At 54.9% G+C, this 17,286-nt stretch overlaps 1 protein-coding gene across 1 annotated transcript; it reads right to left on the bottom strand.

Annotated features, from left to right (window-relative positions):
• Window positions 1-11: 11 nt before the first annotated feature.
• Window positions 12-17,092, bottom strand: Dync2i2 (dynein 2 intermediate chain 2). The gene is made up of 10 exons (XM_042680873.1): window positions 16,813-17,092; window positions 16,347-16,675; window positions 3,915-4,163; window positions 2,558-2,667; window positions 2,078-2,235; window positions 1,569-1,678; window positions 1,098-1,265; window positions 773-1,005; window positions 454-611; window positions 12-323 (listed from the first exon to the last, which is right to left on the bottom strand). Exons 1-10 carry the CDS (start codon window positions 17,090-17,092, stop codon window positions 85-87), a joined length of 2,034 nt encoding a protein of 677 aa, XP_042536807.1. The 3' UTR covers window positions 12-84.
• Between the last annotated feature and the right edge of the window lie 194 nt (window positions 17,093-17,286).

The following is a 17,286-nucleotide window of genomic DNA, read 5'->3' on the forward strand; positions in this document are numbered from 1 at the left end:
ATAAAGGACTCTTCCCCCTAGAAACGTCTCTTCATTTGCTCACAGCAGAGGCCCACAGCTCGCAGAGCCTCACCCCTGCTTCCCTCACGTGGCTATCTCCGAGGCCAGCCGGTCCAAGTCCTCCGTCTCCCGGGGCCCCTGCTCCGTGAAGGCCGAGCTCAGCTGCCACACCTTCACCGTGCCCTTGGCGTCACCAGCAGCCAAGAGCCGCGTCTGCTGGCTGTTAAATTCCAGACAGTACACAGGGCTTCCGTCCTGGGTCTGCATGATGGACGCTGTGGGCTTCTGGGAGCTTTTTTGGAGATCAAACAGCTGCACATCACCTGCAGAGGGAGGTGGTTAGGAACCTAAGATCACCCCACCTGCCATGGAAGGCCATCTTGGCCCCATGGGCAGTCGGTCCCCAGCGCAGCCCCTAGCACCCCTGGAATAAGGCCTGTGGCCTTTTCCTACCGTCCCCAGAAGCAGCTGCGAAAACCAGGGGCCGCACGGGGGACCAGCGCACGGCGAACAGGTACTTGTGGGACAGCTGCAGCGAGGTCAGGGGCTGGGCCTGCAGCATGGAGTAGAGGTGGACGTGGCCATCCGTCCCCGCGCTCAGGAAGAGATTCCTGCGTGGGGTGCAGAGCAGAGCCAGACATGGGGATGGGCACCGGGGCTGCAGGCACTGCCAGGGCTCCCTTCGCTCCCCACACAGAGGGTAGGGTCCTCCCAAAGGGCCAGCCAGGACCAATCACCAGAGGCTCAGCCTGGCTCCCGCCGGGCTCCACACCTGTGGAAGGGGGAGCAGCTCACAGAGTAGATGGGGCCCCCATGGGGAGAGAAGGTGAACTGCGCCGGGGCCCGCAGGGGCACTGAGCTGGGCATGCGTGTGAGCGCCGCCTCCTCGGCAGCCAGCGAGCACTTGATGGGGAAGCCGCCTTCCGTGGCCAGAACAAAAAGGCTGGGGTCGAAGCTGGAGAAGGACACGGCGGTGGCGCCCACCTCGGTCTCGCCCCGCGACGGCTGTGAAGAAGAGGCGGCCGTGAGGTCCGGGGCTTCGGGTCCCCGGGTCCCCACGGCCGCCCCGGGGGCCACAGCCATCCTTGCGGCCCTACCTTCTTCAGCTTGCTGCTCCGCGGCAGCTGCTGCACGACCACGGCGAAGCCCTCCGTGAGCTGCAGCTGGCCGGCCCCCACCCCCTGCCACAGCAGCACCTTCCCGTCCGTGGCCACGCTCAGCACCTGGAACCGGTGACTGTGCTGCGGCTCCGGCAGCCACAGAACCTGAGGAGACAGCGGGCGGACAGTGAGAAAGCACGGGCCACAGCGGTCCCCGTCCCCACCGTCCCCGCTCCCAGGTGGCGCAGGGCCCAGCCTCACCCACCTGGGGCACACAGGGTCCCAGCACCCAGAGAGGCAGATGAGCTACGTGCCGCAGCTCATGCAGCCTCCTGTAGTCCCAGAGGCTGGGGAGGCTGGGACGGGTGGAGCCCTGGAGTGCACAGCTGTCCAGAGGCCCAGCCCTGCTGACTCCCCCTAAGAGGACAGGGGCCTCCAGTCCTGCTCCCCGCGCCCTCTACACCTGACCTGGTACACAGGGTCCGTGTGGGTGTCGTCAGTCAGGCCTGTGCGCCACAGCAGGGGGTCTTCGGGCCGGCTCACGTCCCACACCAGCACCTCGCCATTGTACAGCCCTCCTGCCGGGAGCCGGGCCTGGCATCAGCTCGGCCGCACCCAGCACTGCGGCTTCCCAGACAGGCACCAGCCACGCAGCCAGGACCAACAGCCTCTGCCCTGAAAGTCCCTGCAGGGGGCCTCGGTGCCCCTGGCCGCACCCCAGGGAGCCTCACCACCGCACGCAGCCCAGGGCGCCGTGTCTCCGCTCAGTGCACCACATGCCCCTTCCTCCCACATGCCCCTTCCATGCCCAGCCTGTGCCTGGGGCAGCCTTGCCTTCTCCCCAGCAAGCTGTGGTACCAGCCCTTGGGCCTGCCCCTGGCCACCTCTGCAGGGAAGGAAGCCAGCCTGGGAGGGGGAGAGGGGAGGCTAGCACAGAGAGGCTGAGGTGGAGAGGCTGGCATGGGGCGGACACTCGCCTGCGATGTGGGCGGGCTGCGTGGGGTGGAAGGCCAGGCACATGACGGAGCTGGGCACCTCCACCACTGCCAGCGGCTGCTGGGGGTTCAGACGGCGCCGGTCCAGGTTCCAGGCACACACAAAGGACTTGAGTGTGCTCCAGTCACCGTCGTCCAGCCTGCGCAAGGACACAGCCAGGAGCGCTCGAACAGAAAAGGGTTCGCCAGTGCCCCCTACCACCCAGACACAGCACTCAGGGTGCACCAGTGGCACCTCCAGGGCACGATGCTCTCGAGAGAGAGTCCGAGGCCCTGGAGAGGAGTGAAGGGGAATCAAAACACAGGCACAGAGAAATGGCAAAGGAAAGGCGGGCTGCTATGCAGCCCTGCTCCCCTGCACTTTTCTTGCCTGGCTGACCTAGAGTGGCCACATCCGTGGAGCACACAGGCCGTGCGTGTCGGAGGTCTCCCACGGCCCCCACCGTCCCGGCTGCTACTCACCGGCCATAGGCACAGGCCAGCACAGAGCCCGTGGCATTCCAGGAAATGCTGGTCACGTGCAGCCCCTGCGCCTGGGCAGGGGGGTAGCACAGCGTGTGCAGACAGGACACCTGCGGACACAAGCCGTCCGCTAGCCCAGCCCCAAAGACACCCAGCCGTGGCCCCATGGCAGCATCTGGCCTGGGTAGCCAGGCCCAAAAAGCTGTCCACATCCACTGCCCAGCCCTGGAAGACAGTACAAAGCCTTCACCCTACCATCGCCCCTCACAGGCTGCTTCTGAAAGCCAGGAAGACGGAGCCCGAGAAGCAGAGTCCAAGCTGCACACCCGAGGCTCCGCGGCGCTCCCGAGACCCCATGCAAGGACGCACAGGCCGGCAGGCTGGGCCCACTGCACAGTGTGCGGACTCAGCCTCACCAAACTGCATGCCAACAAAGGGCTAGCATGGCCTCGTGTGTGTGTTACACAAGCCAGCTTCGGGGTTGTCTTTTCAGTGGTACATGGTTTTTTGTTTTTGTTTTTTTTTTTGGTCAGTCGTGGGGCTTGAACTCTGGGCTTGGGCGCTGTCCCTGAGCTCTTCAGCTCAAGGCAAGTGCTCTACCTCTTGAGCCACAGTGCCACTTCTGGTTTTCTAGTGGTTTATTGGAGATTAAGAGTCTCATCAACTTTTCCTGCCCGTGCTGGCTTTGAAACACGATCCTCAGACCTCAGCCTCCTGAGTAGCTAGGATTACAGGCGTGAGCCATCAGCACCCAGCTAAAATTATTTTTTTGAGTGTGCAAGTCTTGGGGCTTGAAATCAGGGCATCACATTCTTAAGCGTTTTTGCTCAGGGTTGGTGCTCTACCATTTGAGCAACACTCAGTGCCAGCATTTTGCTAGTTGGCCATAAGAGTCTCTTGGATTTGACTTCCTGAGGGCGGCTTTGAATTATAATCTTTAGATGTCAACCCCTTGAATAGTTAGGATTATAGGTGCGAGCCACCAATGCCAAGCAGTGTTGCTCTGGTTTTGTTTACAGTGCCCCCAGTTGCACAGGAAGCCATGGGCGGGAGGACCTCGGGTGCCGTGAGCAGGAGAGACCATGCCACAGCAGAGGCGCCGGATCAGCGCCAGCCCAGAGAAGCGCTTCCTGTACAAGGGCATGGGAGGCACGGCCCGCCTGAGGCACAGCTCTGTGGCCTCTACCTCCCCAGCACGGAGACGGACGGTCTGGCAGCACCAACTCCCAGAACAGGTGCCAGGACTCAAGGAGCAGCAGAAATTAAGAGCGGCAGCTGGCACTAGTGCCACCGAAACCTAGAGGGCTCTGGGGGGGTGTGGGCAGGCTCCAGCCTGGGCTGGCAGCCCAGGTCCTACCGTCTGCTGCGGCTCAGCCCAGTTCACCTCGAAGCCATCGAAGGCGTGGCTCTGCCAGTTCTTGCTCAGCTCCCGGATGACCATGGCCTCCACCCTGCGGAGGAAGGCCAGCAGCCGCGGGCTGTGGCGCCGGGGCAAAGGCAGCACAGCCACTGGCTCGGGGGCCTCCGTCTGCACCTGGGCATCTGCATGCTTCCGGGCCTGGGTGGACACTTCAGCAGTGGCGATGCTGGCTGTCTGGCAACTTTTCTAGGAAGAATAAACCAGCATCATCATGTGGCTGCACGCATGCCTACAAGCGCCCTCACCTCTTCCAAATAACTACTGGCTGCACTGTCTCAGGCTACTTGATATCTGGTTGCTTCATGTGTCCAGTGTCCCCTCTTCTTGTCACTAGGAGGAAACGCCGCCCCTCCCCGGTGGTTGGGGTTGAAGATGACCCCTCAACCCCCAATGTTCACTGAGGACAGCACTTCCAGGCAGCCAGCCAGAGTGCTGTATCTTTCCCTAGCCAGTGATTGGCTCAGCTATGGTCATGTGACCAAAATAAGCCAGTAAGAGCTACACTGGGACTTGTGCTAGCAATCTATGGAGGGGAGGGAGGATGCGGCTCAGATGCTAGCAGGTAAGAAGGTTGCCTCTTGGAGCCAGCAGGGGCCACGTGGCTACGAAACTGAGAAGTTCCTCAGACCTGGCCACCCGCAGAGGGCTTGGCCAGAGACTACTCCCAGCACCCTGCAGCGCCCTCCTCCCACCACCGAATGCGCCAGAAGGTGGAAGGAAGACCCGCGCTCCCTCCACGCTGCCACCTGTCTGCAAGGACCTCCTCGCTCTGCTGGGAACAAGTGCAGGCATCAACTCAGCAAGGAAATGCCAACCAGCTTCGTCACACTTCTAAGCTTTACTAAGAGGCCCGTGCGAGCCAGCGCCGCGCCCGCTGTCCTCCGGCAGAGCCCCTGCACACATGGCCACCCACAGGCCGACGGGGCACATGGGAACCAGGCCTCCATGAAGGCACGCGTGCCCACCACAGGCGCCATCCCCCTCTTTGTAGCACCACAGTCCTTCCAGCCCGTAAAGCAGGCATCTATTCCTATGGGAACTAGCTCACCCCTGCGTCCCTGGCATTTGGCATGGGGTTTGGCAGGAAGAAGAGGTTCAGTTGTGTACACACAGCCAAAATGGGACAAGACATGCAAGATTCCTGTGCTTCAGTGCTTCAATGGAAACTGGTGTGTGTGTGAGAGAGAGAGAGACAGACAGACAGACAGGAATAAATAATATGGAAAACCCCAGGTACTTGGGCAGAAGTAGAGATGCTAACTGAGGTGGGGCAGTCACCATACGAAGGAGGAGACCTCCGTGGCAGTAAAATACAAGCTGAGAAGAGAAAGAGAGTCCCACGCTGCAAGAAGGAGTCCTAGGCTGGGGCAGGAGAGCCAGAGCAAAGCCTCAGCTCAGCTGGGCACCGGTGGCTCACACCTGTAATCCTAGCTACTCAGAAGGCTAAAAACTGAGGCTCATGGGTGAAAATCAGCTCAGGCAGAAAGGTCTATAAGATTCTTATGGGGGCTGGGAAGGTGGCTCAGTGGTAGAGTGCTTGCCTTGCATGCATGAGGCCCTGGGTTTGATTCCTCAGCACCACATAAGCAGAAAAAGCCAGAAGTGGTGCTATGGCTCAAGTGGTAGAGCGCTTGGCTTGAGCTGGAGAGCTGAGGGACAGCACCCAGGCCCAGAGTTCAGGCCCCACAACAACAAAAAAAGATTCTTATCAAAGCAGGGTGCCAGTGGCTCACGCCTATAAATCCTAGCTACTCAAGAGGCTGAGATCTGAGGATCAAGGTTCAAAGCCATCCCAGGCAAGGAAAGACTATGAGACTCTTTATCTCCAATCAACCACCAGAAAACAGGAAGTGGCGCTGTGGCTCAAGTGGTGGGGCACTTGCCTTGAGCTGAAGAGCTGAGGGACAGCGCCCAGGCCCAGCGCTCAAGCCCCACGACTGACCAAAAAAAAATAATAATTATCACCACTTAACCATAAAAAAAAAGAAAAAAGAAAAGTGAATCTGTGGTTCATATGGTAGAGCACGAGCCTTCAGGAAAAACTCAGGGACCAACGCCTTACACAGTTCACGTCCCAAAAAAAAGAGTAAGATTTAGTGGCGGCTGGGCAGGTGGCTCAGTGGTAGAGCGCTTGCCTTGCATGCATGAGGCCCTGGGTTCGATTCCTCAGCACCACATAAGCAAAAAGAAAAAAGCTGGAAGTGGCGCTGTGGCTCAAGTGGTAGAGCGCTAGCCTTGAGCTGAAGAGCTGAGGGACAGTGCCCAGGCCCAGAGTTCAGGCCCCACGATCGACAAGAAAAAAAAAAAAAAAAGATTTAGTGAGCGGCACTGCTTGTGACTGGATTTGAAAGCTGGCATACACCCCGAAGCCAGGAACCGCCCAGGGCCACAGGCAGAAAGGCAGGTGCAGAGGAAAGATGAGAGGCCAGTAGTGCTGAGACGGAGAGGCCCCGGGCCGCCCAGGGCCACCCCACTTCCCTGCCCAGTGAGCTCCAGGAGCAGCTGCAGGAAGCGCCTGCCTGGGGCTGGGTAGATGTTGCTACTCCTACAACAAGGCTCCCTGGCCCAGGCCTCTGCTGCCCACCTAGCCCTGGTCAATCAGCTTGGGAGTACAGCATGACAGAGGAAATGAGCGCGCGTGCGTACGTACACACACACACACACACACACACACACACACACACACACACGCTGGGCTGGGATGACCCAGCTCTCCCACACCCTCAGCTGCAAGGGTTAAAGGAGGCTGGGTCAGTCACACTCACGTTGCCTTGGCAACCAGGTGTTCCACACCTGTCCCACAAGGCACTCCTCCTGCAGTATGGCCACAGGGTGGGAGGAGCAGGGCAAAGTCAGTCCTAGGCAGAATCCAATCCCCTGTCTCTAAGATGTGTCCATGGTGAAACAATTCTCAGCCTCTCAGGAGGCTGAGATCTGGAGGATCACCATATCAGGGCCAGCCCAAGTAAAAAAGTCACTATGTTCCATCTCCAAAATGACCAGTAAAAACAAGATACAGCTGGGCACCAGTGGCTCATGCCTGTACTCCTAGCTACTCAGGAGGCTGAGATCTGAGGATCACAGTTCAGAGCCAGCCCAAGCAGGAAAGTCCATGAGACCCTTGCCTCCAATTAACTACCAAGCTATGGCTCAAGCTATACAGTGCTTGCCTTGAGCTGAAGAGCCGAGGGACAGTGCCCAGGCCCAGAGTTCAAGCCCCATGACTAACCATCTATATATATGTGTATATGTATATACATATATATTTATACACGTATGTGTATATGTGTGTATATCTATCTATATATGGCTCAAGTGGAACAGCACCAGCCTAGCAAAGGCTCACCCTGGGTTCAAGGAGGGAAACAGTTTTTTCAACAATAGCTATCTGCAGAAACCGTATTCAGTAGGCAGAGGAGTTGTGAGACACCCCTTCCCATGGTCTGCTCAACTGGAGGGGTGCTGACGAGGCGCTGGGATGGCCTGCGGCCAGGGCAGGGCCCCCTCACCTCTGCTGGCTCTGCTGGCTCACCCCACACTGGGCACTCCCTGGCCAGGCGCTGCTGGCCGTCCTCCAAACCAGCCACATCCGGAACTCCAGCTGGCCGGGAATCATACCCTCCCCCCCCCCCCCCCCCCCGCCTTCCTTTTTTCAATTTTTATTTTTTGTCCTGGGCACTGTCCCTGAGCTTTTACACTCAAGGCTGGCGCTCTACCACTTTGAGCCACAACACCATTGCCAGTTTTTCTGGTGGCCAATTGGAGATAAGAGTCTCCCAGACGGGCTGGGAAGGTGGCTCAGTGGTAGAGTACTTGCCTTGCATGCATGAGGCCCTGGGTTCAATTCCTCAGCACCACATAAAAGGTGGAAGTGGCGCTGTGGCTCAAGTGGTAGAACGTTAGTCTTGAGCTAAGGGACAGCACCCAGGCCCAGAGTTCAAGCCCCATGAACAACAAAACAAAAGAATCTCCCAGACTTTCCTGCCCAGGCTGGCTTTGTACTGCGATTCTCAGATCTCAGCCTCCTGAGCTACCAGTGCCCAGCCGGGCTCTTCCTTTCTTCTGTGGCTCTGAGGATGGAACCCAAGGCCTTGTATAAGCAAGCACTCCTCCTCTGACTGCACCTCAACCCATCACCCCCTTTTCTTTTTTCTTTTTTTTGTTGGCCGTGGGGCTCGAACTCTGGGCCTGGGCGCTGTCCCTCAGCTCTTCATCTCAAGGCGAGCGCTCTACCATGTGAGCCACAGCACCACTTCTGGATTTCTGGTGTTTTATTGGAGATTAAGAGTCTCACAAGCCGGGCGCTGGTGGCTCACGCCTGTAATCCTAGCTACTCAAGAGGCTGAGATCTGAGGATCGAGGTTCAAAGCCAGCCCGGGCAGGAGAGACCGTGAGACTCCTATCTCCAATAAACCACCAGAAAACCAGAAGTGGCGCTGTAGCTCAAGTGGTAGAGTGCTCGCCTTGAGCTGAAGAGCTGAGGGACAGCGCCCAGGCCCAGAGTTCAAGCCCCACGACCGACAAAAAAAAAAAAAAAAAAGTCTCACAGACTTTCCTGCCTGGGCTGGCTTTGATCTCAGCCTCCTGAGTAGCTAAGATGACAGGCACGAGCCACCGGCCCCCAGCTCCGTCACCCCTATTCTCATGGCCACTCCAAGGCACGCAGTCACTCAGATTCCCCTCAGCCCCTCCTTTTCCCTCAGGACCTCAAGCTCCTATGCCTCCTACCCAAGGCTCAGGTGCACTCGAGATGGAGACTGGATGTGCCAGGAGTCAAGATGACCCCTCCACTGCTCTCGAACAGGCCAAAGGCACAGGCGACCCTGGCCAGCACCCATGGCCAGCCTGACATTCACCTGAACACGCAAATGCTGCTCAGAGGATCACGTGGCCTAGAGTCGAGCAGAGAAAGAAACTTCACAGAAGCCAGGATCAGCACAGCACACTGGGAAGCACTTACCGCTGACCACTCTGGCATAGTGTGTGTGTGTGTGTGTGTGTGTGTGTGTGTGTGTGTGTGTGTGTGTGTGTGTGTGTGTGTGTGTGTGTGTGTGTGTGTGTGTCTGCAGCTCTTCACGTGTTCCCTGGATTAAAGACTAGTATCAAAACTGTCTGGCTGTAGGCACTGGTGGCTCACGTCTGTAATCCTCACTACTCAGGAGGCTGAGATCTGTGGAGACTCAACTCTAATTAACTACCAAAAAACCAGAAGTGACACCGTGACTCAAAGTGGTAGATTGCTAGCCTTTAGAACAGGGCTCAGAGACAGCACCCTGACCCTAAGTTCAAAAACTGAAATCAGGCGCTGGTGGCTCACACCTGTAATCCTAGCTACTCAAGAGGCTGAGATCTGAGCATCACAGTTTGAAGCCAGCCTGGGCAGGAAAGTCCATGAGACTCTGATCTCCAATAAACTGCCCAGGAAAAAGCCACAAGTGGTGCTGTGGCTCAAGTGGTAGAGTGCTAGCACTGAGCAAAAGCTCTAGGACAGTGCCCAAGCCCAGAATTCAAGCCCCAGAACTGTCAGAAAGTAAGGGGTGGGGGGGAAGGAGGGAGAGAAAAACTGTCTGCCACTCTCAGAAAGGTTGGGCACCATGCATTTAAAGCTGCTTCAAGCCAGGCGCTGGTGGCTCACGCCTGTAATTCTAGCTACTCAGGAGGCTGAGATCTGAGGATCATGGTTCAAAGCCAGCCCAGGCAGGAAAGTCCATGAGACCCTTATCTCCAATAAACTACTGGAAAACCAGAAGTGGCGCTGTGGCTCAAGTGGTATAGCACTCACCTTGAGCTGAAGAGCACAGGGGACAGCGCCCAAGCCCAAAGTTCAAACCCCACAACCAAAAAACAAAAACAAACAAACAAAAAAAGCGCTGCTTCAAGTCAGTACAGCAGCTTGCAAGCCCACACTATCCAGCAGGGGGCGCCATGCCCTGCAGCATGGCAAGGGCCAAGGATGACCAAATCTAGGGTGAGGGAGGGTAGAGGCAGGGCGAGGGCTGGTGAGGCCCTGGAGGACAGCCCAGGCCAGGGGTGGAATTTTCTCCTTTTTTTTCTTTTTTTTTTGGGGGGGGGGGTCCAATTGTGGGGCCTGAACTCAGGGCCTGTGCACTGTACCTCAGCTCTTCAGCTCAAGGCTAGTGCTCTACCACTTGAGCCACAGCGCCACTTCTGGCTTTTTTTTTTCTTCTGCTTATGTGGTGCTGAGGAATCGAACCCAGGGCCTCAGGCATGCAAGGCAAGCGCTCTGCCACTGAGCCACCTTCCCAGCCCCAGGGATGGAATTTTCAATGCAGCATTTTCTGGGAGGTGGAAAAATACACCAGACCAGCACCCTGTCCTCAGGGCACTCAAACTCTTAGTGAAAGGCAGCACCCACCACAGAAGAACGGCCAGGTGCCCAACAGAGGGGAAGGCAGCACAGGCAGGGAAGTGGAAGTCAATGAACAGCAAACTGGTTACAACAGGCCAGGTGTGGTGTTTCACACCTGTAATAAAGAGGCAGAACCGGGAGAATTAGGAAATCAAGGTCATCCTGGATTACATAGTGAGAAAAAATTATGAATTTTCAAAATTAAAAACTACCTGGAAGGCTAGGAGGTTGGCTCAGTGGTAGAGCGCTTGCCTCACATGCATGAGGCCTGGGTTTAATTCTTCAGCACCACATAAGCAGAAAAGGCCGGAAGTGGCGCTGTGGCTCAAGTGGTAGAGCGCTCGCCTTGAGCTGAAGAGCTGAGGGCCAGCGCCCAGGCCCAGAGTTCAGGCCCCACGCCCGACAAAAACAACAACAACAACAAACAAACACCTAGAGCCAGGAGTTGGTGGCTCACATCTGTAATCCTAGTTTCTCAGTATGCTGATATCTGAGGATTGCAGTTCAAAACCATTGTGGCAGGAAAAGCTCGTAAGACTCATCTCCAAAAAAAAAACACCAAAAAAACAGAAGTAGAGCTGTGGCTCAAAGTGATAGAGCCCTAGCTTTGAGCAGAAAAAGCTCAGGGATACTGCCTACACCCTGAGTTCAAGCTCTATGACCAACACACACACACGAGCTGTCTCAGGCCTGTGATGGTAGCTACACAGAATGTTGAGGTCTGAAGGATCGCAGTTCAAAGTCAACCCAGGAAAGAAAGTCCACAAAAGTCTTATCTCCAATTAACCAGCAGAAAAGCCAAGAGTGGCTGGGAATGTGGCTTAGTGGTAGAGTGCTTGCCTAACATGCATGAAGCCCTAGGTTCAATTCTTCAGTACCACATGAACAGAAAAAGCTGGAAGTAGCGCTGTGGCTCTCAATTGGTAGAGCGCTAGCCTTGAGCAAAGAAGCTCAGGGACAGTGTCCAGGCCCTAAGCTCAAGCCCCAGGAATCCCTAAATAAATAAATAAATAAAAAGAAGCATGGGGCTGGTTAGGACAGCCCCAGCTCAGATACCTCAATGGGAGCCAACATACAAACTTCCCCCCTCTGAGCAGTTCTGTGGCTTGGAATTGGCCATCACATTCCAAGAACTCACAGTACCCATTCTGCAGGAAAAAGGTCACTGGCTGGCCCAGGCCAAGCCCCTAATTAAAATCTGCAATCCTACTGGAGCATGGACGGCTCACACCTGTAATCCTAGCTACTCAGGAGATTGAAATCCAGACCAAGGTCTGAGGTCACCTTGGTCAGAAAAGTCCATGAGACACCACCTCTAAAATAACCAGCAAAAAGCCAGGTCACTGGGCTGGGAAGGTGGCTCAGTGGCAGAGTGCTTGCCTTGCATGCATGAGGCCCTGGGTTTGATTCCTCAGCACCACATAAGCAGAAAAAGCCAGAGTGGTGCTGTGGCTCAAGTGGTAGAGCGCTAGCCTTGAGCTGAAGAGCTGAGGGACAGTGCCCAGGCCCAGAGTTCAGGACCCACGACTGGACCCAAAAAAAAAAAAAAAAAGCCAGGCCACTGACATGACTCAAGTGGTAGAGCACCAGCTAAGCTAGGAGGCTAAAAAAGCACAAGGCAAGCCTAAATTCAAACCTAGATTACTGGGGGGGAGGGGGGAGAATCCCCAACTCTAACCAAGTTTAGGATCCTTTGCTCTGTCAACAGTTCAGGACATAGCAAGAAAAGAAGTTAGATCATTAACATTTAATGTTTTGCTTTTTAAATCCCTCTTGAAACACAAATATATTACAATGTTGCAATGTTCAACTCTTCTAGAAGAACTTACCAAATAAAGAAACCAAATAAAAATTTAGTTACAACACACATCAAAGAGTTCATTGATAATAAAGAAAAACTGGAAACATCCTATGGTTCATCAAACTGGCACTGGTTAAATAAAATTAAGTTTAAGAAGCTTTTGTTAGGCTAGGGTTGAAGCTCAGTGACAGAGTGCTTGCCTATAATACTCAAGGTCAAGCCGGGCGCTGGTGGCTCACGCCTGTAATCCTAGCTACTCAGGAGGCTGAGATCTGAGGATCGCGGTTCAAAGCCAGCCCGGGCAGGAAAGACCGTGAGACTCCTATCTCCAATAAACCACCAGAAAACCGGAAGTGGCGCTGTTGCTCAAGTGGTAGAGCGCTAGCCTTGAGCTGAAGAGCTGAGGGACAGCGCCCAGGCCCAGAGTTCAAGCCCTGGGTTTGATTCCTCAGCACCACATAAGCAGAAAAAGCCAGAGTGGTGCTGTGGCTCAAGTGGTAGAGCGCTAACCTTGAGCTGAAGAGCTGAGGAACAGTGCCCAGGCCCAGAGTTCAGCTCCCACAACTGGCAAAAAAAAAAAAAAAAAAGAATCTCTTACAAGTAAAACATCCTGGATTTGATCCCCAGTACTAAAAGAGAAGACAAAAAAAAAAAAAAAAAATATATATATATATATATATATATACATACATTATATACATATATATACACAGAGAGAGAGAGAGTTAAAAAGAAGCTGGGGGGGAGGGGGGGAGGATTGGGACTGGGGGGGGAGGGGGGAGGCTGGGAATGGATGTGAAGGATAAACAAAGGAGGAGGCTGCAATGCTTGGTAAGAAATGTACGCATTATCCTGCCCATGTAATTGTAACCCCTCTGTACAGTATGTTCACAAATAAAATAAAATAAATTTTAAAAAAATAAAAAAAAAAAGAAGCTGGGTGCCAGCTCATGCCTGTAATCCTAGCTACTCAGGTGGCTGATATTTGAGGATCATGGTTCAAACCAGCCCAGGCAGCAAAGGCCATGAGATTCTTATCTCCAATAAACCACTCAGAAAACTGGAAGTGGTGCTAAGGCTCAAGTGATAGAGCGCTAGCCTTGAGCTAAAGAGCTGAGGCCCAGTGCCCAGGCCCAGAGTTCAAGCCTCACAACCAACCAAAAAAAAAAAGAAGCTATCCAAAAGAAACTTTAGGGGCCTTGATCTCATCCTCTGCTCCCCAATCTCCCCTCAGTCTCCCTCATCTCACTGATCCTTACTGCATCAGTAAGTCCCATCCCAGCATCTCCTAAAATCTGAATTTTCAGGAAAACAGTTTGAATGTCAGTGCATAAAACGTATTTTTTTTTTCTGGTCATGGAGCTTGAACTCTGGGCCTGGGCACTGTTCTGAGCTGTTCAGCTCAAGGCACTCTACCACTTGAGCCATAGCACCCACTTCCAGCTTTTTCTGTGTATGTGGTGCTGAGGAATCGAACCCAGGGCCTCAGGCATGCAAGGCAAGCGCTCTACCACTGAGCCACCTTCCCAGCCCCATAAAAGGTATATTTACCTTCAAGATGGGGCAGACTGAACTAACATGACCCGAATGTGCTTTTGGCCTGTGCAGCAAAAGCCCAGTTAGGAAGGGGCTGGAGCCAGCTCAGATCCTGGCTGGACAACTGCAGACATGAAGGCCTCAGGCAAGACACCTATGTGTTCTCAAGATCAATATTTCCTGGAAACATCCCTAACGTTGGTGACCTAGACTATAAAGGGTTTCAGCAACCTGCATTTCCTCTTCTGGGAAATGCACAGCTCATTTTCACTCAGGATTGGAAGACCATATCCTTACAACGCAAGGCCTTTCTTTTGTGTGTATGTGTGCTGGCACTGTAGCTTAACCATCTCAATTTCCACTCAAAGCTAACACTAGACCACCAGAGCCACAGATCCACTTCTGACTTCTTGGTGGTCAATTGAAGATAAGAGTCTCACAGACTTTCCTGCAGAAGCTAGCTTTGAACTGTAATCATCAGATTCAGTCTGTTGAGTAGCTAGTAACACAGGAGTGAGCAACCAGTACTCAGCACAAGGTTTTGTTTTGGTTTTTTGGTAGGTCCTAGGGCTTAAAATCTGGACCTGGGTGCTGTCCCTCAGCTCTTCAGCTCAAGGCAAATGCTCTATCACTAGAGCCACTGTGCCACTTCTGGTTTTCTGGTGGTTAACTGGAGATAAGTTTCAAGGACTTTCCTCTCTGGGCTGGCCTTGAACCGTGATCCTCAGATCACAGCCTCCTGAGTAGCTAGGATTATAGGCATGAACCACTGTCATCCGGCTCCTTTAGTTTTTTTTCCCTCAAAGATAGTGATCTATTTAAGCAACAGCTCCACTTTGGCTTTTGAGTGACCAGTTGGAGTTAAGAATCTAAAGGACTGGGGCTGGGAAGGTGGCTCAGTGGTAGAGCGCTTGCCTCACATGCATGAAGCCCTGGGTTCGATTCCTCAGCACCACATAAGCAAAAAGAAAAAAAGCCAGAAGTGGTGCTGTGGCTCAAGTGGTAGAGCACTAGCCTTGAGCTGAGGGATAGCACCCAGGCCCAGAGTTCAGGCCCCACGACTGGACCAAAAAAAAAAAGAATCTAAAGGACTTTCCTGCCAAAGCTGGCTTCAAACCGTGATCCTCAGATCTCAGCCTCTTGAGTAGCTAAGAAGATTACAGCCAACCAGTGGCCTTTTTGATTTCCTGTCCTTACCAGACTTCAGACTTCACCTGGGACTACTCTCCCTTAATCTTCTCCAGCTCCCCACACTTCTTCGAACAGATCCGCCAGGGGCTGGGAATGTGGCTTAGTGGTAGAGTGCTTGCCTAGTAGACATGAAGCCCAGGGTTCAATTCCTCAGTACTACATAAACAGAAAAGAAATGCAAGTGGCCCTGTGGATCAAGTGGTAGAGCACTAGCCTTAAGCAAAAGAACAGGGACTGTGCCCAGGCCGAGTTCAAGAGAAAAAAACAGATCTGCCAATCTCCCAGGAGACCAAAGCCTTCCCACCAGCCAAGTGGTCAGTCTGAACTGCTTTACTCAGCTTACTCTGGTTTCTCCAAGTCTGCTCAAAGAACATTTGTTTTTTGGTGGTTTTTTTTTGGTTCCAGTCGTGGGGCCTGAACTCTGGGCCTGGGCGCTGTCCCTCAGCTCTTCAGCTCAAGGCTAGCACTCTACCACTTGAGCCACAGCGCCACTTCCGGCTTTTTTCCTTTTTGTTTATGTGGTGCTGAGGAATCGAACCCAGGGCCTCATGCATGCGAGGCAAGTGCTCTACCACTGAGCCACCTTCCCAGCCCCTCAAAGAACATCTGAATGAAACTTACCTTCATATTTTTCTGCCCATCCTGAGGCCTGACCTCAGGGCCTGGGCACTGTCCCTGAGCCCCTCTCGCTACTCAAGACTACCACTTGAGCCACAGGGACACTTCCAACTTTTTCTGTGATTGAATTGGAGATGAGAGTCTCACAGACTTTCTTGCCTGGGCTGACTTACAACAGCAATACTCATAGCTCAGCCTCCTCCTGAGTAGCTAGGATTACAGGTGTGAAAGGCAGCAAAAGGGGAGTTCATCTCCTTCCATCATCCAAGTCTCCCTCCATGGCTGATGGACCTCCAATGTGCAGAAGCTCAAATCTGCACCCATGCTCTATCTGGGGGAAACCAGAGTCAGACCTTCCTTCATCTCAACAGAATGCTTGTGTGTATACGGGCAGGGGGGGGGGGGGCGTTTGAACTCAGGTCCTGGGCACTGTCCCTGAGCTCCTATTGCTCAAGGCTAGTACTCTACCACTTGAGCCACAGTGCTACTTCTGGCTTTTCCTGCTTATGTGGTACTGAGGCATCGAACCCAGGGCCTCAGGCATGCTAGGCAAGCACTCTACCCCTGAGCCACCTTCCCAGCCCTTTGTGTGGACTTTCGATTAAGCCCAGCTACCTATCGCAATTAAAGTCATTAAAAACTTTACGGAAAACCCATTCCAAGTGGGGTCCTCACAGATCAGCTGCCTTCACTTTTTCGTCATGCGCAGTCGGGACGGGGTGGGCCCAGGCGACCCCCGGTGGGCACTCGTGGGTAACAGCGGCCCCGCCTCGGAGCCGGGCCCGGCCGCGGCGCCGGCCCCGCGTCCCGCCCCGCCCGCCCGCGGCCCCCGGAGCGCGGCCCGCGCCCTCACCGTCTCCCCGCGGATGCCCTGGGCGACCCTCCACTGCGAGGGCACGGACGCCACGCCCAGGGTCTCGTCTTGCAGCGGCCCGGACCTCCCGGGACCCTCGGCATTCGCATTCCCGCCGGTCGCCAGCTCCGCAACACCCGCGGTTCCCGCTCGGAGAGCCAGCCCGGGCTGCACGCAGGTTGCTATGGTGACGGGCCCGCCCACTCGCGCCTGCGCACTCAGGCGCGACCTCCGACCCTCCCCCTCCCCGCGCCTCCGTGAGCGGAAGGCCCGGCAATTGAGGCTGGCGGCACCATTTTTGAACTGGTCGTATAATGTTTCCCCAAATCCTAAGAAGAAAAATGGAGACTTAATGCTTCTTACAGACACTGCCATAAGCGTGACCGGTTTGGGATACCTCCAAGAAGGGACTCGCTTAAGAACGTGCAGCTCCTTCTGGGCACAGAGACCTGCGGAAGTGAAGTACGGGTTCCAGGTTCAAAGATGGCGCCGGGAGGCCAGGCGCGGAAGCGAGGGCGGTGGCCGCGGAAGGCCGCGGCCTTGCCGGCGGAATCCGCCGTTCTGGGCCCGGAGCTCCCTCCGCCCCGCCGCGGCCTGTGCTCCCGGGCTCCACGCCGTCCCGCCGCGAGGCCTCGGGCTTCCAAGAGACAAAACTGCGCGTAGAATCCAGTGTGGCCTCGGTGTGTCAGCAAAAGCTGATGTGCCGGGCTGTGCCGGTGATGGGCAGTACTCACGCACTCACGCATGGATCCCAAGTGAGGGCCAAGAGATGAGAGGCCAAAATAAGGAAATGTCTTACACACACACACACACCCCCTGGGGGCCAGGATACCTGGCTGAGACCAGGGGCAGAGGGACCCTAGATTCAATCTCCATCACCCAATCCAAAGAAGACATGGCTACCAATTCATGGGTGCTTGCCAGCTGCCAAAGAACCCAG

This window comes from Dipodomys spectabilis, unplaced genomic scaffold, assembly GCF_019054845.1.
Source record: "Dipodomys spectabilis isolate Male_0828 unplaced genomic scaffold, ASM1905484v1 ptg000067l, whole genome shotgun sequence".
In the NCBI taxonomy this organism is placed as follows: domain Eukaryota; kingdom Metazoa; phylum Chordata; class Mammalia; order Rodentia; family Heteromyidae; genus Dipodomys; species Dipodomys spectabilis.

Excerpts from the sequence above, each read along its gene's own strand:
- Dync2i2 (XM_042680873.1), bottom strand. The coding sequence starts at position 17,092 with ATGCGTGAGTGCGTGAGTACTGCCCATCACCGGCACAGCCCGGCACAT. Across the intron at positions 2,236-2,557 it reads CTGGCCTGTGCCTATGGCCG|GCTGGACGACGGTGACTGGA; the intron begins GTGAGTAGCAGC and ends GTCCTTGCGCAG. Across the intron at positions 324-453 it reads CGCAGCTGCTTCTGGGGACG|GTGATGTGCAGCTGTTTGAT; the intron begins GTAGGAAAAGGC and ends CTCCCTCTGCAG.